At 48.3% G+C, this 27,318-nt stretch overlaps 2 protein-coding genes across 3 annotated transcripts; one reads left to right on the top strand and one right to left on the bottom strand.

Annotated features, from left to right (window-relative positions):
- Positions 1-3,870: 3,870 nt before the first annotated feature.
- SARS2 (seryl-tRNA synthetase 2, mitochondrial) lies at positions 3,871-21,253 on the bottom strand. Its single transcript, XM_075323492.1, has 16 exons — positions 20,995-21,253; positions 20,197-20,292; positions 19,011-19,040; positions 18,622-18,762; positions 18,312-18,366; positions 11,059-11,122; positions 10,633-10,738; positions 10,287-10,334; positions 9,842-9,950; positions 9,676-9,721; positions 9,255-9,342; positions 8,161-8,273; positions 7,243-7,336; positions 6,981-7,073; positions 6,474-6,539; positions 3,871-4,661 (listed from the first exon to the last, which is right to left on the bottom strand). Exons 1-16 carry the CDS (start codon positions 21,235-21,237, stop codon positions 4,536-4,538), a joined length of 1,518 nt encoding a protein of 505 aa, XP_075179607.1. The 5' UTR covers positions 21,238-21,253; the 3' UTR covers positions 3,871-4,535.
- Positions 21,254-21,445: 192 nt separating this feature from the next.
- On the top strand, positions 21,446-26,727 carry MRPS12 (mitochondrial ribosomal protein S12). 2 transcript variants are annotated; one of them, XM_075323493.1, is made up of 3 exons: positions 21,446-21,513; positions 24,774-24,843; positions 25,792-26,726. In XM_075323493.1, the coding sequence occupies exons 2-3, from the start codon at positions 24,795-24,797 to the stop codon at positions 26,166-26,168; spliced, it is 426 nt and encodes a 141-aa protein (XP_075179608.1). In that variant the 5' UTR covers positions 21,446-21,513; positions 24,774-24,794; the 3' UTR covers positions 26,169-26,726. The 2 variants fall into 2 exon arrangements, with proteins under 2 accessions (XP_075179608.1, XP_075179609.1); XM_075323494.1 differs by lacking the exon at positions 21,446-21,513 and adding an exon at positions 21,550-21,656 and having other exon boundaries at positions 25,792-26,727.
- Positions 26,728-27,318: the final 591 nt, after the last annotated feature.

The following is a 27,318-nucleotide window of genomic DNA, read 5'->3' as shown; positions in this document are numbered from 1 at the left end:
CCCTCCCCCGTCGGTTGTGCGTCACGGGCAAATCGCTGCCCGTGGCGCACAACATCGCTTACACCCGTCACACATACTTACCTTCCCTGCGACGTCGCTGTGGCCGGCGAACCGCCTCCTTTCTAAGGGGGCGGTTTGTTTGGCGTCACACGGCAGCCGTCCAATAGGAGCGGAGATGAGTGGGCAGAATATGCGGCCACCTCCTTCCTTGCTCATTGGCGGCGTCCACAGGTACGATGTAGTTCCTCGTTCCTGGGGTGTCACACGTAGCGATGTGTTCTGCCGCAGGAACGACGAACAACCTGCGTCCTGCACCAGCAACGATATTTGGGAAAGGAACGACGTGTCAACGATCAACGATTAGGTGAGTAAATTTGATCGTTAACGGTCGCTCGTAGGTGTCACACGCAATGATGTCGATAACGAGGCCGGATGTGCGTCACGAATTCCGTGACCCCAACGACATCTCGTTAGCGATGTCGTTGCGTGTAAAGCGGCCTTTTGAGCCCAAAATAAAAATTACAAGATGTCTGAATTTTCCTCTGCATATGATGGGATTTGCTCAGATCTCTTGCACTTTGCATCTATGGATTTTGTATCTATAAATCCCGGCAGTAAATCTGCAGCCTTTCCATCCAGTGTGGATGTACAGTGATGAGACAGGTTATATAAGATCATATTCACATTTCCCTTTGCCCAGTGTACACCGCGCCGATGTGCCGAGGATCACGCACAGGGAATAATACAGAGGGAATTAATGTGGGGTGCTTGTGGCAGAGCTGCAGCTATTGTATAAATAGTGGCTGCTCCATCCGCCTCTTCCTATTGTTCCCGGCAGATCCCCGGCAGGTGTCCTCCTCTCCATTGTCTTCGCCTTTGTTTGGAGGCTTCTGGCTGCAGGGGCTCCTGCCTGCCACCTGGATGGAGATGGAAACAAGCCTGGAGCCTGCACCATCCAGACCTGATTACTGCGCTGTCTCCCCGCATAATGGGACGATGGAGTCAGAAAACCTATTACTAAGGAACAAACCCGCCCAATTCCAGCGAAATGACATTTACCACTCATTCTTTGTTGTTCAGTCATGGCTGCTGGCTACTTACTGTCCCTGCACATATGGCCTCCACAAAGACCAGACATGACCATTCAATCCAGGTTACCCCAACCAGGGGACGGGGCACGTGCAGCAATGGAGGCCAATATTTACATTAGGAGCCTTTTTTTTTTTGCAGAACCTTGTTTGCATTTTGTGATCTCTCATAATTATATTTATACAAGAAAATGTAAAGAACAGCAGCTCTCCCTGCCTTTATCACAGCAGTAAGTGACAGCACCGGGTCCAGGCATGAATGTGGAGCGGTCATTACACCTAGCTGCATTTAGACAAACACTTCCCCAATGTGTACAGCTGATAAAACGCTCAGATTTATGATCCCCATTCAGTGTTAGCCCGGATCTGAGCCTGAGTGTATCCTACATGACGTTGCTTCAGTTTGTCTCCTCCGCCTCCTGCTTGTGATAAGTTCCCCCTGTATGCTTTCATTTGAAGCTGCATCCCTGCAAATACTGGAGATTCTGCACACACTACTTTCATTTTCAAGTCCAAGACTTGATTTTTAAAATTCCCCTCACATACTATGACTGTCAAGGCATGATGGGAGTTGCAATTTTTCAACAGCTGGAGAGGCGCAAATTGTTCAACAATGGCTTAGAGCAAGTCCTGGATGGGTGCTCCAACCAGAGATGGCATGATACAGCTCCCTTTCGTCAATGGGAGCAATGTATGGAAACAAGGGAGTGGAGTTAAAGCAGATCAGAAATATTGCAAAACTACAGCTGCACTTTCGCAAAACTTGTAACATCTTGTAGAAACAAATCCGAGGTTTTGAATGGATCTGGGTGGAGAGACCCCAAAACGGAGCATTATCTAGAAAATTGGTGATCTCAGCCCCTCCATTTTAGTGAAAGGTAGCAACAGAGTCATACTGTCTGCAGAAGCCACCCCTACACAATAATCATTAACCTCAAAAATACTACACTATTGTTTTTGTGCTTTTGGATTTTTTTTTACTCTTTAATCCAAGAACCAAGCTTCTTTTCCTTTAGTAAGCTGTTGATCATCAAGCAGTATACGATGACTTGGGTCTACATAAACAGCTGCCAGAAGAATGTTATTTTCCAATAGCTGTGTCTCTCTCCATTTCATTGAAGCAGAAATCCCATCTGCGATTAAATCTCCTCTTTGGGACAGGCAAAATAGCAAGTTCTTCCATTCCCTTATGAAAATGCCAGGAGTTAAATCCTCAGCTTGTAATTTTTTAGTCACGGTAAATAGGTGATTAAGCAATTCCTTCAATTCAGCCACCTGTGTCCATTGACCTTTATCTAGGGTTACCTGAAGGTTCGCCATATCTATAAGAACCGGTTTAAGTTCAAGCAATCGCTAAATCATTAAATAAGTGCTGCCTCACCGAGTGGCTTGATCGACAATTGCCCCTTTCCCAGCATGTCGCTTCAAGATGGAATCAATTTTAGGGGTTCTGGCAGCAATAACCAATTTCCTCACTTTTCTAATCAGATTTCCAGCATGTCCCTCTTGCAGACTATCTCTTATTGCCAGCTGCAGCGTGTGTACAACACAGCGCATGTGATGAATGTGAAAGTGTTGTGAAGCAGCTTTAACAAGATCATCTCATCCTAAAGTATCATTTTGCTGTTCTTCTGTTGTAATATCTGTTTGTTCCTCAGTTACACGAGCAGCGCTATGGCTCCATCTCACACATTCTGAATCCTAAATTTTCTTTTAGCTGTTGTTCATTACTCTCATTCATCAGTTTAATTGTACTTATGTTTGAAGCATTGCCCGTTATTTTTCTAATCTGCTTTTGCTATTGAAAGCATTATTTATGAGCTCAAAAACCTTTCAGGTGATGCAGTTTTTTAAAAAGCTGATCTGATTTTGCAGCTGAAAAACGTATCCTGCAAAAACGCTGTGTGTGAATCTAGCCTTAGATCAGGAATAGAGCAGCCATTTATAGGACATTTCATAACTTTCCCAAATTCCTATGAAAAAATATTCAGCACATTCTGCATTGCACGCTGGACCCAATTTATTATATATTTTAGGAGTCGGAGTCAGTCCATTTTATACAGACTCCAACCACCAAAATGAACTCCGACTCCGACTCCCCAGCCCTGTTTTAATGTAAAACTTTATTTATTTCTTCCCATTTTTCCTTTAGTCCCCTCATTTGCAAATATTCAAGGCCTTACATTGCAGTATATGGGCAGTCCCTGATTTCGGAACATTCAACTTATGTACAAATTCTATTTACAAACATCAGATGTTCTAAAAATAAATAAATAAATAATACAAACCCCAAAACACTACTTACCTCACTGCTGAACTAGTCGGCTGCCCACAGGTCCTTTTTGTCCACTGTCTTCATTACGGGCCGGAGCTCACTGAGCATTGTAAGGTTGCATCCTTATGACGTGCAGCGAGCTTCAGTGTGGATACAGCCGGACGTCCCGGCCTATGGAGAGGTGGTGAGTGATGATGGAAAGAGGACAGGACGGTTTGTAGCGGAAGCAGCCGGAGAGGAGGATTGGATAACTCCTCCCCCACCCGTAATACTCCGCGCTTTGACACTTATTTCACCCTTTGCATTTGTTGTTACGTTGCAGTTTTCAGCTGTCCGATTACTCCCCCTATAAATGTATAAATGGATTGACAACGGGGCCTTACCTTCTGATTGAACACATTGTGCTATACGTAAGCATGTGGATAAATTTCCATGAGGAACAACAGAGGGAAAAAGTAGTGCAGTAAAATCATGGAGGCAAATAACAAGGCTCAGAATGGACTGTACACGGCACCTTTATTAAAGGTAATATCCACCACTCCATATCAGGCTCCAGGATTCTGTTCTGATTAATTCACATAAGTTAATATCCATTTTTCTGACTTGATAAATGATAAAATCTTGCATATACGCAGCCACCACTAGGGGGAGTCTACTGCAGAGTCACACAGCAAGTGCAATGGGAGTTATATAAATTTGTATGCATGGGGCTCCCCCTAGTGGCAGCTGCAGGTCATCACTATGTAACAGAAGCAGACGCCTTCCCCATTATCATTGCCTCTATAGTAAGAGCTAGAGCTGTGCAAAAAGAGTGGCAGGATGCTGGTCCAATGGCCGTGTTGGTAGTCCTGCTATCCCTGAAGCCTATTGCCAGTAGCCGGCCAGGTGGGACATCATACATGCCTTAAGCCAAAACTATAACATTGCACAGGAGCGGCTAATTAAAGATAGGCACCGAGGATGCCGGCAGGTAGAGGGGTTCACAGACGTCTGGTCTGGCGGCCATGGACTAGCAATGTGGCTGCTGGACCAGGGTCCTGAGAGTATTTTTGCCCAACTCTAAAGGATACAACACAAATGGAGACCAGACATAAAATAACATGTAACTAGGGAAGGCTCTTGGCACGTCCGTCCTTTCATCCGGCTCCGACCTCTCCGCCCCAGACACGAGGTCACATCTTGTTAGGCTTCTTTCTCTGGTTCGGTCCGATGTATTTCTGTGGAGTGTACGACGGTTTGTCTATGACGTCAGCGCCCATGAACGGCTGGAGGACCTCAGGGACACGAACCCGGCCATCCTGGAGAAGAAAAGACGAGACATCAGAGTGTAAGAGCGGTGCCACAGGAGGACAATGACATGGAGAGGACAGAGGGCACACAATAATAGAGGAGGGTCCGACCTCCCCGTCCAGAACAATAGTCCCCCAATCTGCCTACTGCCCGACCAGCGGTGACAGGAGAGGTGGTCACACCTACACCGACTCCCTCTACTCATGGCTATGGCGAGCACACCAGCTGATAAATGGAGGTACCAGGTGGCAGACCCACAACCAATCAGATACTGGATGGGCTATTAGTGTCAAAGTACTAGATGATCCCTTTAAGAGATATCAGAAGTACGTTCCATCTACAGCCATCTTCATCCAATCAGACTTACAGTAAAAGGGACAGTCCAGGATTAGAAGAACATGTCCACTTCCCTTCAAAAACAGCACCACATCTGTCCACAGGTTACATCTGGTATTACAGCCTCATTAAAGTCAATAGAACATAACAGCAAAATCTGAATGTAATCCAGATTTTAGAAGGAGGCGGCCATGTTTTATTATAATGCACAAGCCCCATTAGGGATTGATTGGTAGTGAGGGGTTCATGGCAGAAGCAGGAAAGGTTAGGATGGGGAGGGGGTGTCATGGATATAAATCCCAGCAACACACTGAAAACATAGCATCAATTATAAATGGTGAAGTGAGAAAAATTAATTAACTAGAGAAAGGGCTCTTGAGTGAAGCTAGGACCCCCCAGCGTGGATAAATAATTAAAACTGGTAAGATAGACAGCCAGTCTGAGTTTTGTGTACATAAGTGCGGAGAAAATAGCCATTAGAAACCAGCAAACCAGGGCCCTCACTGATCAGGCACCAGCATAGTTCTAAATATCAGGGTGTGCAGACGTCCTACAGTTATGGGAGGCACATCGATCATCAGAGGAAGAACATGAATATTTTCTCATAATTTTGGAGGTCAGAGCATCATCCCCAAATTAATATCAGCCAACGAGATGAAATTAACAACGTCATGTTTCCTATCTATGAACAGGTAAATTCATTATAGGAAAGATGACAGTAATTTCTTCCGCCTGTGAACCCTCAGGGGCCAAAATACCCCGGAGATTGAGGTTCCATAATTTTCTGGAAACTGAAGACACATCCCATGTCTAGAGAGGAGGTGACTGGTGTTAATAAAAAGGTATGCAGCACATTTTTTGCTTTGTACAACGCCAGGAGGATAGATCAACGTATAGGGTTGTTCTACGTTTTATTAAGGAGTACCTCCCCCATGTATAACTCATTTCAGTGACCCAGGTGTAGTCATTTTCTTTTATTTAGCCTTCTTATTTGATGTAATGGTCTATATTATATGGTACTGTTCCCTTTTGTAAAATCTTCATTATATTTTATAAACCCTGTGTACTCTTTTGGATTAAATATATAAAATTTAATAGCTGCGTTCCTCTAGTTCTATAATATGCAACCCCGAAATCAAACGTTACCTCTAATGGGTGTCCAATCCACCCGTATAAACGATTGGTGGTGGCAGCGAGTAGTTTTTCTTGGGTTATTGTGAAAATTGACAGTGATGGTTTTGGGGAGAAATTATATAATATATATATTACATACACTGTATATAATATATATATTCAATGTGCTGGAATCTGGTCATGTACATACAATACCCTCACTGTGTGCTTCCTAATAATCAGCCTAGTAGTAGAAACAGCCACAGCCTCGTAGATAATCGTCAATCGATTGCATAAATGTCCTGACAATAGGGGGTAGCGGAGGGGTCGCATTAAAATTAGACCAGTTATGAAAACACTTTAGGACTCACCTTTAACTGGTTGGATTCCAGAATGGCAATGATAAGCCGGGGGACCGCGCAGGCCGTGCCGTTAATCTGTAATTATACAAGATAAAGACTCAATACTGGTGCCAGGCTGTGGCATTACCAGCATTTAATGGGACACAGACGAGACCATGCTGGAGCTGTGGTGCTGGACTATCGGGCATTACAAAATGCTGAAAAATTGGTAAAATGATAATAATTAAAATCTTAGTTAGCATCCTGGCTACATTTCATCAGGGCACAGCGATCTGCAGCCCTATAAGGGTCTATAGGACCTTTACCATGCACATGTGGCAGCCACGGGACCTGCGAACAGCTGATCGTGGGGGTGCCGGATTACTGATACATATTGATGAGCCACCGAAAGAATAGATCATCAATATATCAGCCATGTGCCAAATGTTTTTGCAGCTTCAGATGACACTTTAGCGCACAGCACTGACGGCCGATTTGGGCAATGGCGACTTTCTGGGTGGGGTTTAGTAATCTCACCGTGTGGGCATGCCGCAGCGCTCCATCCGGTCTCCGGTACATGATGTTCAGCCTCCGGCTCTGGAAATCGGTGCAGTTTGATGCACTGGAAATCTTGGGGGTAAGGGAAATAATAAGAATAATTTCATTATAAGCTCTATATGGAGGTAAATGTGTATAAATAATGACCCCCGGGTAGCGCCCTCTGCTGACAGCTCTGGTACTACAAGGACAGGAGCTGCTCTCTTTGCCGCACGAGTAGGGAATATTATGGAGTATGCACCTCTCCGTAATTCCTTCGCCCCGGCATCCAGGCCTCGATGTCACATTTTCTGTAAGCGGGGAGCCCAAGTTCCTCACTTGGCATTTCCAAAACACTGGAGACATAAGGAAAAGAAAAAAAAAAAAGGCGAATAACTGGACACAGTCGGGGGTCTGCACACTTTGACATGTTCGGTACTAGTCTACAATGCCAAAAATGCTGCAGCCATCTGAAAGGATAAAGTGAAGTGCAGACAATACCGCCATATAGGGTGCAAAGGGTTCCCATAAATAAGCAATATGGCTACCTATGACCGGTGCGAACCAAGAGTACAGAAACACGAAATGAAGGAAAGCGATCCAGCTGAGTGACCAGGTGATTTATTCAGTGCAATACAGACATGGCATAATCGTGGTTAACGCGTTTCTGGCTTAACGCCCTTAATCATAAGGTTATGATTAAGGGCGTTAAGCCAGAAACGCGTTAACCACGATTATGCCATGTCTGTATTGCACTGAATAAATCACCTGGTCACTCAGCTGGATCGCTTTCCTTCATTTCTCATTGCTGCGGCCGGGGCAGGGCCGGATCCGTGTCTGAGGTGCGGTGAGGTCAGGCGTGGGTGAGCTGGATTCCATTACAAGTACAGAAACACAACAGGAAAACCAAAGAGACGCCTTCTTCAGACTCTACTGTCTACCCAAGGAGCGTCTTTTAAACACTTCATGGAAATATCAGCAATTTTTTGATCTCTGGTCACCCAATGTGAAAGAAAACTGGTGACGTCTCTGGCCTCGTTCACACCTTCCATCATGGGCTCCATAGGGGTTGTCAGCACTAATGGCAGCAGGCATAGTGTAAAATGAAGTAATGGAAATCCAGTAACTAATTCACACGACCACCATTGCTGCCTCAAGCCTCCGACCATATTTTACTTACTGAAAGTGCAACCCCAGATCGGAGAAAATCTCTTTCTGCAGATCAAGGAATTCATCCAGTAACTCCTGACTCTCGGTACCAGTCTCATCAGCGGTGACGCCAAACATCTCCACCTGCAAAGGGATGCGAAAAATGGTGAGCACCTCTCCGGAGAGAAAGAACTGTGCCCAAAGAGACCCCACAGCTCCAGAGAGAAAGGATTGTGCCCAAAGAGACCCCACAGCTCCGGAGAGAAAGGACTGTGCCCAAAGAGACCCCACAGCTCCGGAGAGAAAGGATTGTGCCCAAAGAGACCCCACAGCTCCAGAGAGAAAGGATTGTGCCCAAAGAGACCCCACAGCTCCAGAGAGAAAGGACTGTGCCCAAAGAGACCCCACAGCTCCGGAGAGAAAGGACTGTGCCCAAAGAGACCCCACAGCTCCGGAGAGAAAGGATTGTGCCCAAAGAGACCCCACAGCTCCGGAGAGAAAGGATTGTGCCCAAAGAGACCCCACAGCTCCAGAGAGAAAGGATTGTGCCCAAAGAGACCCCACAGCTCCAGAGAGAAAGGACTGTGCCCAAAGAGACCCCACAGCTCCGGAGAGAAAGGACTGTGCCCAAAGAGACCCCACAGCTCCGGAGAGAAAGGATTGTGCCCAAAGAGACCCCACAGCTCCAGAGAGAAAGGATTGTGCCCAAAGAGACCCCACAGCTCCAGAGAGAAAGGACTGTGCCCAAAGAGACCCCACAGCTCCGGAGAGAAAGGACTGTGCCCAAAGAGACCCCACAGCTCCGGAGAGAAAGGATTGTGCCCAAAGAGACCCCACAGCTCCGGAGAGAAAGGATTGTGCCCAAAGAGACCCCACAGCTCCGGAGAGAAAGGATTGTGCCCAAAGAGACCCCACAGCTCCGGAGAGAGAAGACTGTGCCCAAAGAGGCTCGACAGCTCTGGAGAGAAAGGATTGTGCCCAAAGAGACCCCACAGCTCCGGAGAGAGAAGACTGTGCCCCAAGACACCCTATAGCTCCAGAGAGAAAGGACTGTGCCCAAAGAAACCCCACAGCTCCTGAGAGAAAAGATTGTACTGCAAGACCCCCCCGAAGAAAGACAGTGACCTTGGTGAAATGGTGAACTCGGTAGAGACCCCACGTTTCTCGGCCGGTATCAGTCTCTGCTCGGTAACATGTGCTGCAGCAAACGGTCCTGCCGAAGAAAACAGAAGAATATGGAGGAGGCAGAAACACCTCAGATGGGTGTGGATCATCGTATTGTCAGGGTCTTGCAGATGTTCTTCACAAACTAAAGGAATGATTTGCTGCCACCAATTTCTGCATCAGGAATGGTCGACTCATACCTGCTAGGATGTGTGCACAATCCACAGATATGGCGCTCCTATCCTTATCCAGGACCGGTGAGCATGACCTGACAATTGTGCACGCATCCGGGCAGGTATGTGCCGAAACAAGGCCATCAATGCCAATCACATCCCAAGGTGAGCGGCACCGGGGAACCCTTAGATCTCAGAAAGTAACTCACCGGATGGGCAGCTCTGACAGCTCTACTGCATGATCCATAAAATAACCTGAAAATGACCAAAAATGAGATGTGACCAGAACAGAATCTTCCCCAACCTACCGGCAAATCGCCCGTGATCAGGGATGCACCGACTACTCTGTACAGCGAGGCCTGAACATGTAATTACCTGCGATTCCGACCTCCGAGGTCCCCGCTAGGTGCAGGTCGGGGTGTGTGGATGGATCCAGGCTGTAGACCTGCGAGCTGTGGGCGGTCGGCTGCATGCCGCAACCTTCCTGGGTCATGGGGGGAGTGTAAGGTCAGGAGGGGGCAGACAAGCACCAAAACACAAAACAATAGAGTGATGTGGTCTCCCTATGCTGATCAGCAGCCAAAGGGAGGGGGGGGGAATCCATGACTGCTAGTGACAGGAGCAAGAACCGGCCCTTTAAGGAGGCATTAATCAGAGGCAAATTATCCGACTTTAGATGGATATCTGATCGGAGACTAATAGGAATACACAAAACCCCAATTTTCAGGACTTTGCTATGATGGTGCCAGATATAAAAGCAGCATGGCTGTGGTGAGCCGCCTCCGGCAACCCAAAAAGATGCAAAATGAATTAGACTCACAAATACGGCTCCTCTCAGCATGTCCGGCACGGAGAGGGGGATAAAGCCCTGCAACACAGAGAGAAAGAGGAAAACATTTATAAAAAAATAAAAATTGGCAGGGGTCCGACTGTTGGGAAGAAAACAACCCCTTTTAGCATACACAACTGCCGCTGCAGTCATTCCCTATGGGGCCACCGAATGCTGCGCTCAGCTTTCCGGCAGCACCATGGAGAATGAATGGAGCAGACATCAAGGAACGGTGAGAGAAGTTTCCAATTTGTGCAGGTCCCAGCGGCCGGGCCCCTCCAGTGTATGGATAAAGAAGGGGGCTGGCTTAGCCACTAAAAAAAAGAACTAAGTTTACCTTCTTTACCAGTTTGGTGAAGGCAAAGTTCACCAGCGCGTGCTGTAACAGGGATCCGGCCCCACGCAGGTAATAACAGCGGTTCCCAGATATGTGCGAGAGACGCCTGGAAGAACAGGACAGACACACGTCACAGCCGCCATCATTACAGCCCGGAGACCTGGCGCTTTCCATGCACACAGTACAACGTGTCCCCGATGTGACAAAGCCGGACCCGGAGGGCGCAGGGCTAATTATCTGTAATTGTCCCATTCACGGGCTCCGCAAGTGATATAAAGGCGACGTGTGCACGACCCTGTCACATCACACACAGACGCAGGAGCGCAGGATGGAAAACGCCTCCGGGCAAAGCCCATTATGGGAAATTACCCACTGATTATATAATTCTGCCGTCACAAGAGCAGCATGACTGCGGGGACAGCGCACCTCTGCCTGATGATGTCCAAATCCTCCCCAATTTCAAGGTGACCCCGAACAGGAAAATCAAATTCTGCACGAAAAAAAAAAGCAATAAATTAATATACAACCTCCTCCAAAGCCAGATGTATAAATAGTCAGATTAAAAAATAATAATAATAATAATAATAATAATAATAATAATAATAATAATAATAAAACTAATATAAATTATATATTTAAAAAAAATATCTTATTAGTAATAATAATATATAATGTAATATAATATAATATACACACACGTGTATAAAGAAAGAAAAAAAAAAAAACAACAATTATTTTAAAAATTTTTTATTCTTATTAACTTCCTTTCCCCTATTCATGATTCAAAACCAAAAATTAAAAAATTTAGAAAATAAAATAAATAACACATTTGGAATTGCTGCATCCCTAAAATTCTTTAATATTTAATATGACCATGGAAAAATTAAATTAATCCACAACATTAAGCATTGTGAAAAAAAATAAAAAATGCAAGAACTGCATTTTTGCTTTCTGCCCCTCCACCAAAAAAAAAAAATACACCAAGTGATCAAAACAACTCGAACCCTGAAATAGTAAAATATATATATATATATATATATATATATATATATATATATATATATATATATATATATATATATATATATATATATATATATGAAGGGAATTTTGTTTACTTACCGTAAATTCCTTTTCTTCTAGCTCCAATTGGGAGACCCAGACAATTGGGTGTATAGCTACTGCCTCCGGAGGCCGCACAAAGTACTACACTTAAAAGTGTAAGGCCCCTCCCCTTCTGGCTATACACCCTCCCGTAGGAGTACGGATTCCTCAGTTTTAGTACCAAAGCAAGAAGGAGGAAAGCCAATAACAGTTTCAAAAAACAAATTCAATCCGATAACAAGATCGGAGAACTTAAGAAACAACATGAACAACATGTGCACCCGAAAAACGAAACCCTAAGAACAATAGGGCGGGTGCTGGGTCTCCCAATTGGAGCTAGAAGAAAAGGAATTTACGGTAAGTAAACAAAATTCCCTTCTTCTTTTTCGCTCCTAATTGGGAGACCCAGACAATTGGGACGTCCAAAAGCAGTCCCTGGGTGGGTAAAAAGATACCTCGTGATCGGGCTGTCAGGCAGCCCTTTCCTACAGGTGGGCCACCGCCGCCTGAAGGACCTGTCTACCTAGGCTGGCATCTGCCGAAGCGTAGGTATGCACTTGATAGTGTTTGGTAAACGTGTGCAGACTCGACCAGGTAGCCGCCTGGCACACCTGCTGAGCCGTAGCCTGATGCCGCAATGCCCAGGACGCACCCACGGCTCTGGTAGAATGGGCCTTCAGTCCAGATGGAATCGGAAGCCCAGCAGAACGGTATGTGTGAAGAATTGGTTCCTTGATCCACCGCGCCAGGGTGGATTTGGAAGCTTGCGATCCCTTATGCTGACCAGCGACTAGGACAAAGAGCGCATCAGAACGGCGCATAGGCGCCGTGCGAGAAATGTAAATCCTGAGTGCTCTCACCAGGTCCAACAGATGTAAACCTTTTTCAAATTGGTGAACTGGATGCGGACACAAAGATGGCAAAGTGATATCCTGATTGAGATGAAAGGAAGAAACCACCTTGGGAGAAAACTCTGGAATTGGACGCAGTACTACCTTGTCTTGGTGAAACACCAGGAAGGGAGATTTGCAAGATAACGCCGCTAGCTCGGACACTCTACGAAGAGACGTGACCGCCACAAGAAAAACCACTTTTTGTGAAAGCCGAGAAAGGGAAACCTCTTTCAAAGGCTCGAAAGGCGGCTTCTGGAGAGCAATGAGAACCTTGTTTAGATCCCAGGGTTCCAATGGCCGTCTGTAAGGAGGAACGATATGAGAAACTCCTTGGAGAAACGTGCGTACTTTAGAAAGCCGTGCCAAGCGCTTCTGAAAGAATACGGATAGCGCGGAGACTTGACCCTTAAGAGAGCTAAGCGACAAACCTTTTTCCAACCCAGACTGCAGGAAGGAAAGAAAAATTGGCAATGCAAATGGCCAGGGAGAAACCCTCTGAGCCGAGCACCAAGCTAAGAATATCTTCCACGTCCTGTGATAGATCTTAGCTGAGGATGGTTTTCTAGCCTGTCTCATTGTGGCAACTACTTCATGAGATAAACCTGAGGCCGCTAGGATCCAGGACTCAATGGCCACACAGTCAGGTTCAGGGCCGCAGAACTCAGATGGAAAAACGGCCCTTGAGACAGCAAATCTGGACGGTCTGGTAGTGCCCATGGTTGGCCTACCGTGAGATGCCACAGATCCGGGTACCACGACCTTCTTGGCCAGTCTGGAGCGACGAGAATGGCTCGATGGCAGTCGGACCTGATTTTCCGGAGAACTCTGGGCAACAATGCTAGAGGTGGGAACACATAGGGTAGTCGGAATTGCGACCAATCCTGAACCAAGGCGTCTGCCGCCAGCGCTCGGTGATCGTGAGACCGTGCCATGAAAACTGGGACCTTGTTGTTGTGCCGTGACGCCATCAGATCGACGTCCGGCGTCCCCCAGCGGCAACAGATCTGCTGAAACACGTCCGGGTGAAGGGACCATTCCCCTGCGTCCATGCCCTGGCGACTGAGAAAGTCTGCTTCCCAGTTTTCCACGCCTGGGATGTGAACTGCGGATATGGTGGACGCTTTGCTTTCCACCCACGTCAAAATCCGCCGGACTTCTTGAAAGGCTTGGCGACTGCGTGTTCCCCCTTGGTGGTTGATGTACGCCACCGCCGTGGAATTGTCCGACTGAATCCGAATCTGCTTGCCTTCCAGCCATTGTTGGAAGGCTCGCAGAGCAAGATAGACTGCTCTGATTTCCAGAACATTGATCTGCAGGGTGGACTCTTCCTGAGTCCACGTCCCCTGAGCCCTGTGGTGGAGAAACACCGCTCCCCACCCTGATAGGCTCGCATCCGTCGTGACCACTGCCCAGGATGGGGGTAGGAACGACTTTCCCTGTGACAATGAGGTGGGGAGAAGCCACCAACGCAGAGAGTCCTTGGCAGTCTGAGAGAGGGAGACAGTCCTGTCGAGGGACGTCGACTTCCCATCCCATTGGCGTAGAATGTCCCATTGTAGAGGGCGCAGATGAAACTGCGCGAACGGGACCGCCTCCATTGCTGCTACCATCTTTCCTAGGAAATGCATGAGGCGCCTCAGTGAGTGTGACTGGCTCTGAAGGAGAGATTGCACTCCTGTCCGCAGCGAACACTGCTTGTCCAGTGGAAGCTTCACTATCGCTGAGAGAGTATGAAACTCCATGCCAAGATAAGTCAGTGATTGGGTCGGGGTTAGATGAGACTTTGGAAAGTTGATAATCCACCCGAAACTCTGGAGAGTGTCTAGTGCCACTTTCAGACTGTGTTGGCATGCCTCTTGAGAGGGTGCCTTTATAAGCAGGTCGTCTAGATACGGGATGACCGAGTGACCTTGCGAGTGCAGGACAGCTACTACTGCTGCCATGACCTTGGTGAAGACCCGGGGGGCTGTTGCCAGACCGAAAGGTAACGCTACGAACTGCAGGTGTTCGTCGTGTATGACGAAGCGTAGGAAACGCTGATGCTCTGGCGCAATCGGCACGTGGAGATACGCATCTTTGATGTCTATTGATGCTAGAAAATCTCCTTGAGACATTGAGGCTATGACGGAGCGTAGGGATTCCATCCGGAACCTCCTGACTTTTACGTGTCTGTTGAGCAACTTTAGATCCAGGACGGGTCGATACGATCCGTCCTTTTTTGGGACCACAAACAGATTGGAGTAAAAACCGTGACCTTGTTCCTGAAGAGGGACGGAGGTCACCACTCCTTCCGCCTTTAGAGCGGCCACCGCCTGCAACAGAGCATCGGCTCGGTCTGGTGGTGGAGAAGTTCTGAAGAAACGAGTTGGCGGACGAGAACTGAACTCTATCCTGTACCCGTGAGACAGAATATCCCTCACCCAACGGTCTTTGACGTGTGACAGCCAAATGTCGCCAAAGTGGGAAAGCCTCCCACCGACCGAGGGTGTGGGAATCGGGGACTGCAAGTCATGAGGACGCCGTCTTGGCAACGGTTCCTCCGGCTGTCTTTTTTGGGCGTGACTGAGACCTCCAAGAATCTGAGCGTCTCTGATCTTTTTGAGTCTTTTTTGACGAGGAAAATTGGGACCTGCCCGGTCCTCGAAAGGACCGATAACCAGACTGACCCCTCCTCTGTTGGGGTTTGTTTTGTCTGTGTTGCGGTAAGGATGAGTCCTTACCCTTGGAGTGTTTGATGATTTCATCCAAACGCTCTCCAAACAATCGGTCACGAGAAAAAGGCAAATTGGTTAAGCACTTCTTGGAATGAGAATCTGCCTTCCAATGTCTCAACCACAGGGCCCTACGCAAGACAACGGAGTTGGCTGACGCCACTGCCGTACGGCTTGTAGCGTCAAGAACAGCATTAATCGCGTACGACGCGAATGCCGCCATTTGCGAGGTCAATGGTGCTACCTGCGGGGCAAATGCACGTGTGACTGAGTCGACTTGCACAAGCCCGGCTGAGATAGCTTGGAGTGCCCATACGGCAGCAAAAGATGGCGCTAACGACGCTCCAATAGCTTCATAGATGGATTTCAGCCAGAGCTCCATCTGCCTGTCAGTGGCATCTTTAAGTGCCGCTCCATCTTCAACTGCAACCAAGGATCTAGCTGCAAGCCTGGAAATTGGAGGATCCACTTTTGGACACTGGGTCCAACCCTTGACCACCTCAGGGGGAAAAGGATAGCGTGTATCTTTAAGCCGTTTAGAAAAACGCCTTTCCGGATAAGCGTGGGGTTTCTGGATTGCGTCTCTAAAGTCAGCGTGGTCCAGAAAAGTGCTTAATGTACGCTTGGGATATCTGAAATGGATTCTCTCGTGCTGCGAAGCTGACTCCTCTACAAGAGGAGCTGGTGGGGAAATATTTAACATCTTATTGATGGACGCTATAAGATCATTAACTATGGCGTCACCATCTGGTGTATCTAGATTGAGAGCGGTCCCAGGATCAGAATCCTGATCAGTTACGTCCGCCTCATCACCCATAGATTTATCTCGCTGGGATCCTGACCATTGAGATGAATGTGAAGGCCTCTCATAGCGAGCCCGCTTAGGTTGCCTGGGACCATCGTCCGAGTCAGAGTCTTCACCCTGAGGTGTATGTGCCCGTCCCGGAGCTTGGAAGTAATTCAGCTGAGGGGGACCAGGGGGCAATGATTGCACAGTGTCCGTGGCCTGAAGTACAGGTCTAGCCCGCAATGTGTCAAGAATTTGTGACATAGTGAGAGACATTCTGTCAGCAAAAGCTGTAAACTCAGTTCCTGTCACTTGGACAGCATTCACAGGTGGTACACCCTGGGTCACGTCCAGCGGAGGTCCCGGCTGTGCAAGTGCCACAGGGGCCGAGCACTGCACACAATGGGGGTCATTGGAGCCTGCCGGTAGAAAAGTCCCACATGCGGTACAGGAAGCATATAATGTCTGACCCTTGCGTTTTGTGGACGACATGCTGTTGGCTCTCTGCAATGTGAGAGAGTCTATAGCCAAAAGGCGACCAGCGCTATGCAGTACAAAGTATTTGCAGGAACAAAATACTAAGATTACTACTGGCACAAGAGGGGGTGAGCCCGGAGGGCTGCTTACCGCCCGCTGAATAGCGGGTAAGAGGCGCAGAATTCCTTGTCTGGGTCTCCCCGGCTCCCCTCTGCAGCTCAGCGTGTCAGCAGGAATGGCTGCCGGCGTCTGTGGAGAGGGGCGGCCCGTGGGAGTTCCCAAACAAAAGTGCGGGAAACAGTGTCCCCTCTGTGCCTATTGTGAGGGCTGGAGTATGTAAAAACGACTCCAGCCCTCAGCGCTGATGCACTGACCAGCGTCCCGCCCCTCTCCTGACTGGCAGGTCTGGGGGCGGGAACGAACGGAACCAGGCCGCAAAAGCCGGGGACTCGAGTTATCAGCGCGGCCGCCGTAAAAGCGCGGCCCGCGCTGAAGTCCCCGGCGCACCACAAGTGCCAGCCGCGCCGCAGTCCCAGCGGCCGGCGCGACCGTTCCCCAAAAGTGTGCCCGCTTCAGCGAAGCTGAAATGAGGCCATGGCACAAGTGCCGCAGCGCTGATGTCCCCGGCGCACTACAACACCCAGCATGCTGCGGTGTGAGCGCGAAATGCACGGGGACACAGAGTACCTTGAGGAAGCAGGGCCATGTCCCTGATGTACTCTGCTCCAATCCAGCATCTTCTCCAGGGGCTGTAGATGGAGCACGGTCTCAGTGCCTGGAGACCGGTAAATCCCACTTCACCCAGAGCCCTGTAAAAAGGGATGGGGAAGGAATCAGCATGTGGGCTCCAGCCTCCGTACCCGCAATGGGTACCTCAACCTTACAAACACCTCCGACATACAGTGGGGTGAGAAGGGAGCATGCTGGGGGCCCTGTATGGGCCCTCTTTTCTTCCATCCGACATAGTCAGCAGCTGCTGCTGACTAAAAACAATGGAGCTATGCGTGCGTGTGTGACCTCCTTCGCACAAAGCTAAAACTGAGGAATCCGTACTCCTACGGGAGGGTGTATAGCCAGAAGGGGAGGGGCCTTACACTTTTAAGTGTAGTACTTTGTGCGGCCTCCGGAGGCAGTAGCTATACACCCAATTGTCTGGGTCTCCCAATTAGGAGCGAAAAAGAAATATATATATATATATATATATATATATATATATATATATATATATATATATATTTATTATATAAAAAATAAAGCTCATCATGAAAAACAAAAAAAAAACAACCCAAAAACCTGCCATGACTATGTAAGGCCCTGTACGCACACTGCGGATATGCCGTGGATTTGCTACAGAAAATGTGTCTAACATTGCTGCAGCCATTCCCCTGCAAAACCTATGGTTTTAAAAAAATGCTGTGCGCACAATGCGTTTTTTTTACATGCGGATGTTCCGCTGCAGAATTGATGTGCATGTCACTCCTTTTCTGCAGATACCTGCGGTTTTTGCCATAGATAATGGTAAAAATGGTATATATATATATATATATATATATATAATTATATATACACACACATATACATATATTCTGCTGCACTACACACCATGGGTTCTGTCTAGTATATCTGCAATACACACAACCTATGAGCAGATTTTAACCGCTTCCTGACCATTGGGATTGTTGTAAGTCCCTCACTGTCCATTCTTACCCGGTTTCTGTCCAACAACCTCCAGCACTCGCGCGTTGCTTTCATCCCCAACGGGCTGTAGAAGAAATGAGATGACGTGAGCTACAATAATATGGCCCTGTATACTGAAGACATCTGTGGCTGATGCCCCCATGCTCGCCAGAAACAGCGCCACTCTTGTGCATGGCTGTGTCGGGTACTGCAGCTCAGTGTCAGTCACCTGAACACCACAGTACCAGACACTAACCGTGGACAGTGACCCTGTTACAGTCAATGGTGTGTACTTTTATATATGAATTATTCAAACCCCCGGGTTTTTTTTGCTACTCACAGTGCCCGGATGGGTCCTATTAGGCAGTTTAAGGGCCCGAGTGTAGAATGACTCCTCCAGATCGTTCTCCTGCCGGTAGAGAGCGGTCAGCTGGTGTCGGATCTCCTTTCCCCTAGTTCTGATTGTCAGGAATCTGGGGATCTAAATCACAATGGTAATCTGAGAACGGAGGGGGATTTATCATTACAGCTTCGCGAGAACAACACGTGTGACCCCAGAGATCAGTCGTTCCCCTTAAATGCATAAGATCACACTTGTGCCTGGCTGTTAGGCTTCCAGCTGCAGCAGGAGCTCTCCCCCTCTACACTGTGTCTGCTATGGACAGGGCACAAAACTCCGCCTCCAATCTGCAAAGCCCCGCCCCTTCAGAGGAACCTTTATATACTCACCAAGGGCAGAGCCTGACGATCGTGTGTCAGCTGAAGGGGAAAGAGGAAGAATTACAAATGCCTGAGAATCAAGAAGTATATGTTTATCCATCTCCATATTATATTACTAACAAGCCGATTTCTACCAAAGCAGTAAATTACATCCTCAAATACCCCTCATCATACTAGTGTAGTACTCATCCCATACATTACAAAATTATATGTATTGTGCTCCTGCTAGTGGTGGCTGTATAAATCTGTATATCTGTATACAGTGAGCTCCCCTAGTGGTGGCTGTATACATCTGTATGTAGTGTATGTAGTGAGCTCCCCTAGTGGTGGCTGTATACATCTGTATGTAGTGAGCTCCCTCTAGTGGTGGCTGTATACATCTGTATGTATTGAGCTCCCTCTAGTGGTGGCTGTATACATCTGTATGTAGTGAGCTCCCTCTAGTGGTGGCTGTATACATCTGTATGTAGTGAGCTCCCTCTAGTGGTGGCTGTATAAATCTTCATGTAGTGAGCTCCCCCTAGTGGTGGCTGTATACATCTGTATGTAGTGAGCTCCCTCTAGTGGTGGCTGTATAAATCTTCATGTAGTGAGCTCCCCCTAGTGGTGGCTGTATACATCTGTATGTAATGAGCTCCCTCTAGTGGTGGCTGTATAAAGCTGTATGTAGTGAGCTCCCTCTAGTGGTGGCTGTATACATCTGTATGTAGTGAGCTCCCTCTAGTGGTGGCTGTATAAATCTTCATGTAGTGAGCTCCCCCTAGTGGTGGCTGTATACATCTGTATGTAATGAGCTCCCTCTAGTGGTGGCTGTATAAATCTGTATGCAGTGAGCTCCCCTAGTGGTGGCTGTATAAATATGTATGTAGTGAGCTCCCTCTAGTGGTGGCTGTATAAATCTGTATGTAATGAGCTCCCTCTAGTGGTGGCTGTATAAATATGTATGCAGTGAGCTCCCCTAGTGGTGGCTGTATAAATATGTATGTAGTGAGCTCCCTCTAGTGGTGGCTGTACTCTCTGTAATGGTGACTGTATGAATCTGTATGTAGTGAGCTCCCCCTAGTGGTTGTTATAGATAGTTAGAATTCTATTCTAGCTCCATGTTACTGTGGGGAATTGGAGGATTTGGAGTTCTGACCCCTATAAATCATGTGCTCTAACAGGTCATTGATGTCTAATAACACCCCCTCCTCACCGTCATTTCCTTGACTTCGTTGGCCACTTGTGACTTCTCCTCTTCCAGGCTGTGAATGTCTTGTCTTAATGTCTGCAGCTCTTCCCAGATCTCCACCTGTGAGGACAGTGAGAGTGTAGGTCACAGACAGCCCCCCAGCACTTTACGTACAGAGATGTTGGGGGGGGGTCAGGGTCGGCCGTACCTGTAGGATTTCTCGTCTATTCACTTCTATAGTTCTATAGGAGCGGCCTCGGGCTCCTCACCTCAGCCCTGTACATGCTGATCTGTGAGGAGTGGGGGGCTCTGGAAACCAGTTTTAATGACCATGGGGGTCCGAGTGGTGAGGCCACCCCGCTAGCAGATTTTGCCTGCCTTTAAAGGGCTCATGCAGGGGCCACAGGGGCTGAACTCGCTCCCTACACGGCGGGTGACGGTCGCACTATACAGCCAGCAGCTGCCGCCATCATCCGCCTCCTTTCTTTTTCTGTTACTTTTTGAAAATCAAATATTTGAAAATAAATAAAATAAAAACTGACAGTTGGTAAAACGAGCGGCGCCATTCACAACTACAACTGGTCCTGCAAAAAAACCCCCCAAAAAACAACAATACGGCTGTGTGGACGGAAAAAAAAAAAAAAAAAGTTATGACACTTGGAAGAAGGGGAGGAAAATAAAAATAAATTAGCCTTGACAGGAAGGGGTTAACTAGTCACACCAGCGGCCCCTGCTGGTCACACTGCGGTACTACATGAAGTCACACTTTTCACCAGGGGCGGAGCTGGGCGCCCTCTTGCGCTCCGGTCGCTGCTCTCTCACCAGAGCCCGCAGCTCTCCCTCCGCCGGTCTCCCCGGTCTCCTCTCTGACAGTTCACGCTCCGCAGCATCTATGTCCCGGCTCAGGGTCTCCATATCCAGCTGCGGCCGGCTGCAGTAACCTTCCCGCACGTACTCGTACAGCCGGCTGGGAAGCACAGACTCTCCGGTGCTCAGAGCCCGCGTCCCTGAAAGGCCGAGGCACGTAGACCGGACACATAACCGGAGCAGCATGCGGGCCGCCATCTTTCAAAGTGTAAATCGAGCCATCCAATCAGGACGCAGGATAGGATAGAATTGACCAATGAGGAGAACGGAGGCGTCTCATTCATAACGCCGACCAATCGTACGATTTGATGGTAATATAAATAAATATAGCCAACCATAAGTCCTTCTCATTAGAATAAACCAATGAAAATATCGCTGTCGCTGGAATTGTCCAATCAGATCTCAGGGCGGGGTTATAGTGGCCCTGTGACCCGGAAGTGGCTGCACACGCTGCAGTGTGATCCGCTGCTCAAGGTGAGTGCGGCGCTGCGGGATTTTTTTTTCTTCTTTTTGCAGGAAGAGATGACACCGTTCACATTGTCATATAATGCGCTATAAATGAGGGAAAGAAAATCCAAGTGCTGTGAAAAAAATGCAATTCCGCCATTGTTTTGGAGGTTTGTTTTTGCAGCTTTCATTATGCAGTAAAGATGAGCTGGAGGAGGTAATTGTAGAGGGCCGAGGATTACAGCGATAGCGAGCATGGGATTGTGTAATGTAGGGATTAAACATCAGAAATGTGTCAAAAAATGTATAAACAATTTCATATTTCAGTAATGAGAGGCCGGTAATATATCGTGGACGGAGCGGGGGCGCCCTGTACCGTGGGTGAGGCCCGGCGCTCCTAGAGGGGGCGGCCCTGCGCTCCTAGAGTGGGAGGCCCGGCGCTCCTAGAGGGGGCGGCACCGCGCTCCTAGAGTGGGAGGCCCCGCGCTCCTGTAGGGGGCGGCCCCGCGCTCCCTGCCCAGCGCTCCTAGAGGGGGCTACCCCGCGCTCCCTGCCCAGCGCTCCTAGAGGGGGCGGCCCCGCGCTCCCTGCCCAGCGCTCCTAGAGGGGGCGGCCCCGCGCTCCCTGCCCAGCGCTCCTAGAGGGGGCGGCCCCGCGCTCCTAGAGGGGGCGGCCCCGCGCTCCCTGCCCAGCGCTCCTAGAGGGGGCGGCCCCGCGCTCCTAGAGGGGGCGGCCCCGCGCTCCCTGCCCAGCGCTCCTAGAGGGGGCGGCCCCGCGCTCCTAGAGGGGGCGGCCCCGCGCTCCTAGAGGGGGCGGCCCCGCGCTCCTAGAGGGGGCGGCCCCGCGCTCCTAGAGGGGGCGGCCCCGCGCTCCTAGAGGGGGCGGCCCCGCGCTCCCTGCCCAGCGCTCCTAGAGGGGGCGGCCCCGCGCTCCCTGCCCAGCGCTCCTAGAGGGGGCGGCCCCGCGCTCCCTGCCCAGCGCTCCTAGAGGGGAGGCCCCGCACTCCCTGCCCAGCGCTCCTAGAGGGGTGGCCCTGCACTTTTAGAAGCGCGGCCCTACAGTCTTAGAGGGGCGGCCCTGCACTCCTTGCCCTGTACTGTAGGGGTGGCCCTGCATTCCTAGGGGGGTGGCCTTGCACTCCTAAGGAGGTGATCCCGCACTCCAGTGGGCGGCCCTGTATTCTGGAGGTGGCTCTGCACGCCAAGAGGCGAGCAGGTGCCTTGATAGATACCATTTTGGGGCACATATAACATTTTTATCACTTTCTATTGCAAATATGTTTTTATAGAAAGTGAAGTGACAAAGAAACAGCAACTCGTCAGGTTTTTATCTCTGCGTTCAATGTGCAGTTTAAATATTTTTTTTTTTTATTTGGATTACTTCATTCATTAAAGGGAACCTGTCGGGTGCAATATGTATCTAGAGCCACGAGCAGTTCTGGGTGCATATTGCTAATCCCCGCCTAATCGTCCCTGTCTACACTAGTAGAGATAAAGAGATCTTTACAAATACTTTTTCTAAAGATCTTTTATCTTATGCTAATGAGCGCAGGGACTAGTCCCAAGGGCATTATATCCCCCGACTAGCCGCCCTCTTAGCATGGCATTGCGCTCAAAGGGGCGTACTAACATGCCATTCAATTCAGCATCACCAGCGGTGACGCCCCCGTACCTGTGTTTACTGTGACCGTGCTTCTGAATGCCGGGCACTTCCGGTCATGTGCACTATGAAGCTGGGTTTATGAGTCCCATCTTCAGAGAGGTCTACGGAAGTGCTCGGCCTTCAGAAGTGTAGTCACAGCACACACACAGGTACGGGGGCGTCACCGCTGGTGATGTTAAATTGAATAGCATGTTAGTACACCCCTGTGCTGCCATGCTAAGAGGGCGGACTAGTCGGGGGATATAATGCCCTTGGGACTAGTCCTGGCCTCATTAGCATAAGATAAAAGATCTTTACAAATACTTTCTAAAGATCTCTTTATCTCTGCTAGTGTATACAGGGACAGTTAGGCAGGGATTAGCAATATCCACCCAGAACTGCTTGTGGTCCTGGGTGCATATTGCATTTGACAGGATCCCTTTAATTCAATTTATGGACCCAACAATAACAAATAAATAATTATTTTTCTTTTTTTTTTTCTTTAATTTTAAACCAGGAATGATGCGGTGATTCAACTTTTTATATATATTATTTTGTGTTAAATTTTTTTCTTCGTTTCTCGTTATTTTTTTCAGTCCCCTTAGACGGCTTCAATCTGCGTTATCGTTTGCTTGTTCTGCAGTTCTCAATATTACAACTACAAAACCAAGAAGGAAAGGTGGTGGGATGATGGAAATCACAGGATGGAAGCGTTACTGATCTGCAAATTATAAAAACAAAAATTCATTTCTTTTTTTTTTTAGTCTGGAGTATGAGCTCCACATGCAGAAATCCCGACACTTACAGCCTCGGTTGCTATGAATAAGGTTCATAATGGATGTTTGAGGAATATTCTGCCACACTGAATGCTCTTGGTCACATAAATCATCAAGATCCTCTGCTGGCAGCTCCCCGTGTGGTAGCCGGACAATATTGTCCCAGCTGTTGTCAATGGAGATATGTCTGGAGACGCTGCAGGACCTGGTAGCAGGTTAAGGCCACGCAGGGTGCTCAGAGTAGCGTGAGTAACATGCGGCCTGGTGCTGTTATATTGAAAAACAGCTCCTGCGACACTTTCACGTTCCCTGGTGAATGCCCCATCACGGCCCTGCTCATGTGATCTCCAGATCTCTGGCTACTATTGCACCCTAGACCTAAGTGGACCTCATCACTGAAGAGGGAAGACCTCCTCCTCCGGGGACTTGTCTCCCATCGAGCACATCTGAGACATCATTGGTCAGCAATAACAAAGGCAGCTGCCAGCAGAGGATCTTGATGATTTTCAGGCCCACGTGCAATCAGCACAGCAGAACATTCTGCCAGCCCAGGCTGTAGGTCTGAGGTTTCTGTACATGGCTCATACTCCGTATAGAATAGGTCAAAAAACGTTTCCATCATTTGCAGATCAGTTACATCTATCCATCCTGGGATTTCCTGAATTCTTGTTGATGCAAAATCATTATTGAGCGCAGATTGTACAATATATAGGGAACCAATTGATCTCCTATGAAGCCCGGCCGCAGGCAGCACTGTGCAGGAGACGTGATCTTACTGTGGTATTGTGGGGGTGTAATGAGGAGTCCTGTTCAGGGGTCCACCTGTACACTGTGTGATTATTTGCACTGACGTGAGCTTTTCTCTTGCAGGTGATGTCTCTCTGATTGAACATGTCCTTTGCAGGTTTTCGGAGCCTCGTCTCCGTGCCTTGGAGATGGGGTAGGTTGATTTTTTTTTTTTTGTAATTCCCCCCCCCCCAACCCGCGTGGTCTTTCACAAATTAGTAACAAGTCTTTAGTTTCTAGGACCGGATCTATCTGCCATCACCTTCCCAATGGGATAATTTCTTTGTCTCCCATATGGTCCTCCCTGTCTCAGCACTGGATCCATTCATTTGTCCTTTAACTTGTCTGTCCCACCGCACCAGAGGGGAAAGGAGAGGGGCAGATAATATACCAGGATGGTGGGAGGTGTAGTCCAATACGGTCCTCATTGATGAGGAAGAATCTTGCTTCTCCTCTCCAGCTTCACTATAAGTACAGTCTGAGACATGCAACTATCTGCAGAAAACTGACAGCACGTTCCTGCTGCATTATTTTAGGAATCAGCAGTGGTCATATTTAGTGATGAGCGGGCACTACCATGCTCGGGGGCTCGGTACTTGTAACTAGTGATGAGCGGGCACTACCATGCTCAGTACTCGTAACCTGCAGTTGGACACTCAAGTGCGTTTTGAGTACAGAGTATAATGGAAGTCAATGGGGAGCTCTTTCAGAAAAATGTTCACATTCCCCATTGATTTTCGTTATATCGATACTCGAGTGATGACAGTCAGCGTCCAACTGCTCATTACAAGTACTGAGCATGGTAGTGCCCGCTCATCACTAGTTAAAAGTACAGAGCACCTGAGCATGGTAGTGCCCGCTCATCAGTAGTTACCAGTACTCAGCACCCGAGCATGGTAGTGCCCACTCATCACTAGTTACCAGTACTGAGCACCTGAGCATGGTAGTGCCCGCTCATCACTAGTTACTAGTATTGAGCACCCGAGCATGGTAGTGCCCGCTCATCACATCAGTCAGACCTCTGCCCTTCAGTCACTGGTGGCAGATCCTAGACATAGCGAGTGAATTGTAGTCTTAAGTGATCCTTTTTGTTTTTATTTAGGTTCTTCGCTTTTCCGCACCTCCGTCCCTTCGCTGGTGGACTCGCGTAGCATGGCCACATTGAATCAGATGCACAGAGCCGGCCGTCCCAAGAAACAGCCTCCCAAAGTGGGACCTTTGGGTGGAAACCCTCAGCTTAAGGGCGTTGTTTTGAAGACTATGATCCGCAAGCCTAAAAAACCCAACTCCGCCAACCGCAAGTGCGCCCGCGTACGTCTCAGCAACGGCAAGGAGGTGATCTGCTTTATACCAGGAGAGGGACACAATCTGCAGGAACATAACATCGTCCTGGTGGAGGGCGGCCGCACACAGGATCTACCCGGGGTCAAACTGAAAGTAGTCCGCGGAAAATATGACTGTGCCCATGTGAAGAAGTAATGGCGGCTACCACCGAGATCATCATGGGCCCTGACAGTCAGCAGTAACTGTACACTGCAGAGGCTGATTATAGCCACACGGGCCAGACTTACACTTGCATTTTCAAGACTGTGCTACTGAAGACCGTACCTGATGTATTTTGTGTCTCCTATTTGCCATGTAAAAATAAAATTTGTATACGGGAAACCAGAATGTATAATCTGTATGCAGTGAGCGCCTCCTAGTGGGGGCTTCATTGGGTCTCCTGCATGTGCATTCATATTTATCTCCTTGCAGGGAATTCAGTGTTCTGTACCTATGAAAACTATGTTCCTACAACAAATGAGCATTTTGTATTATACTCCAGAGCTGCACTCACTATTCTGCTGGTAGGCCTGGTGTACATAGTGGATATGAAAGGTCTGTTAAAATGCCACCTTCTTGCCATGTAAAACAATCCTACCAAGAATAATTTCAGAACTTTTTCTACCATATAATCTGTACAAATCCATTGAAAAGCACCTTTGTATGGAAAAGAAAATGTAGCTGCATAAATTTGGACACCCTGCATGGAATTAAATGCTATCCCTATAGTGGTGTAAAAATATATAAGACGACGTAGGATCTCCCCCCCCCCCCCTATTGTTACCCATTACATAAAGCATATTGGCTACAGGCTGCAGCCCTCAGATGTGTGGTTATCTTGGCTGTGTAACAAAATGAGAAACTGCATGCAGCTACATTATATTTAAATATAAAGAAAGAAAAAAAAAAAACAATGCAGTCTTCCAAATTTTGATACCCAACCAAGATAAAGCAAACAGCTGGGGGCTGCTATTTTCAGGCTGGAGAGGCCCATGGTTATTGGCCCCCCCCCAGGCTAGAAATATCAGCCCAAGGCCTCCCAGAATTGTTGCATCTATTAGATGCGACAATTCCAGCACTTTATCCTGCTCATCTCGATGGCCTGGGTGCGATGTCAATACGAATATGTATGAGAGTTAAATTATCAGACCCGGAAGCAGTTGGAGAGCTGCACGGGAGGATAAGTATAGCTTTCCTGCTTTGCAAAACTCTACCCCTTTTTACCATTATTTTATAGCCAATGTTCAGTTTCCTATAGACTTAGATGGTGTTCGAGGTCCAAGTCCAGGCCAGACTTGCCGAATCC

Source organism: Anomaloglossus baeobatrachus, chromosome 9, assembly GCF_048569485.1.
Source record: "Anomaloglossus baeobatrachus isolate aAnoBae1 chromosome 9, aAnoBae1.hap1, whole genome shotgun sequence".
Classification (NCBI taxonomy): Eukaryota; Metazoa; Chordata; class Amphibia; order Anura; family Aromobatidae; genus Anomaloglossus; species Anomaloglossus baeobatrachus.
This window is presented reverse-complemented; position numbering and strand designations above follow the sequence as displayed.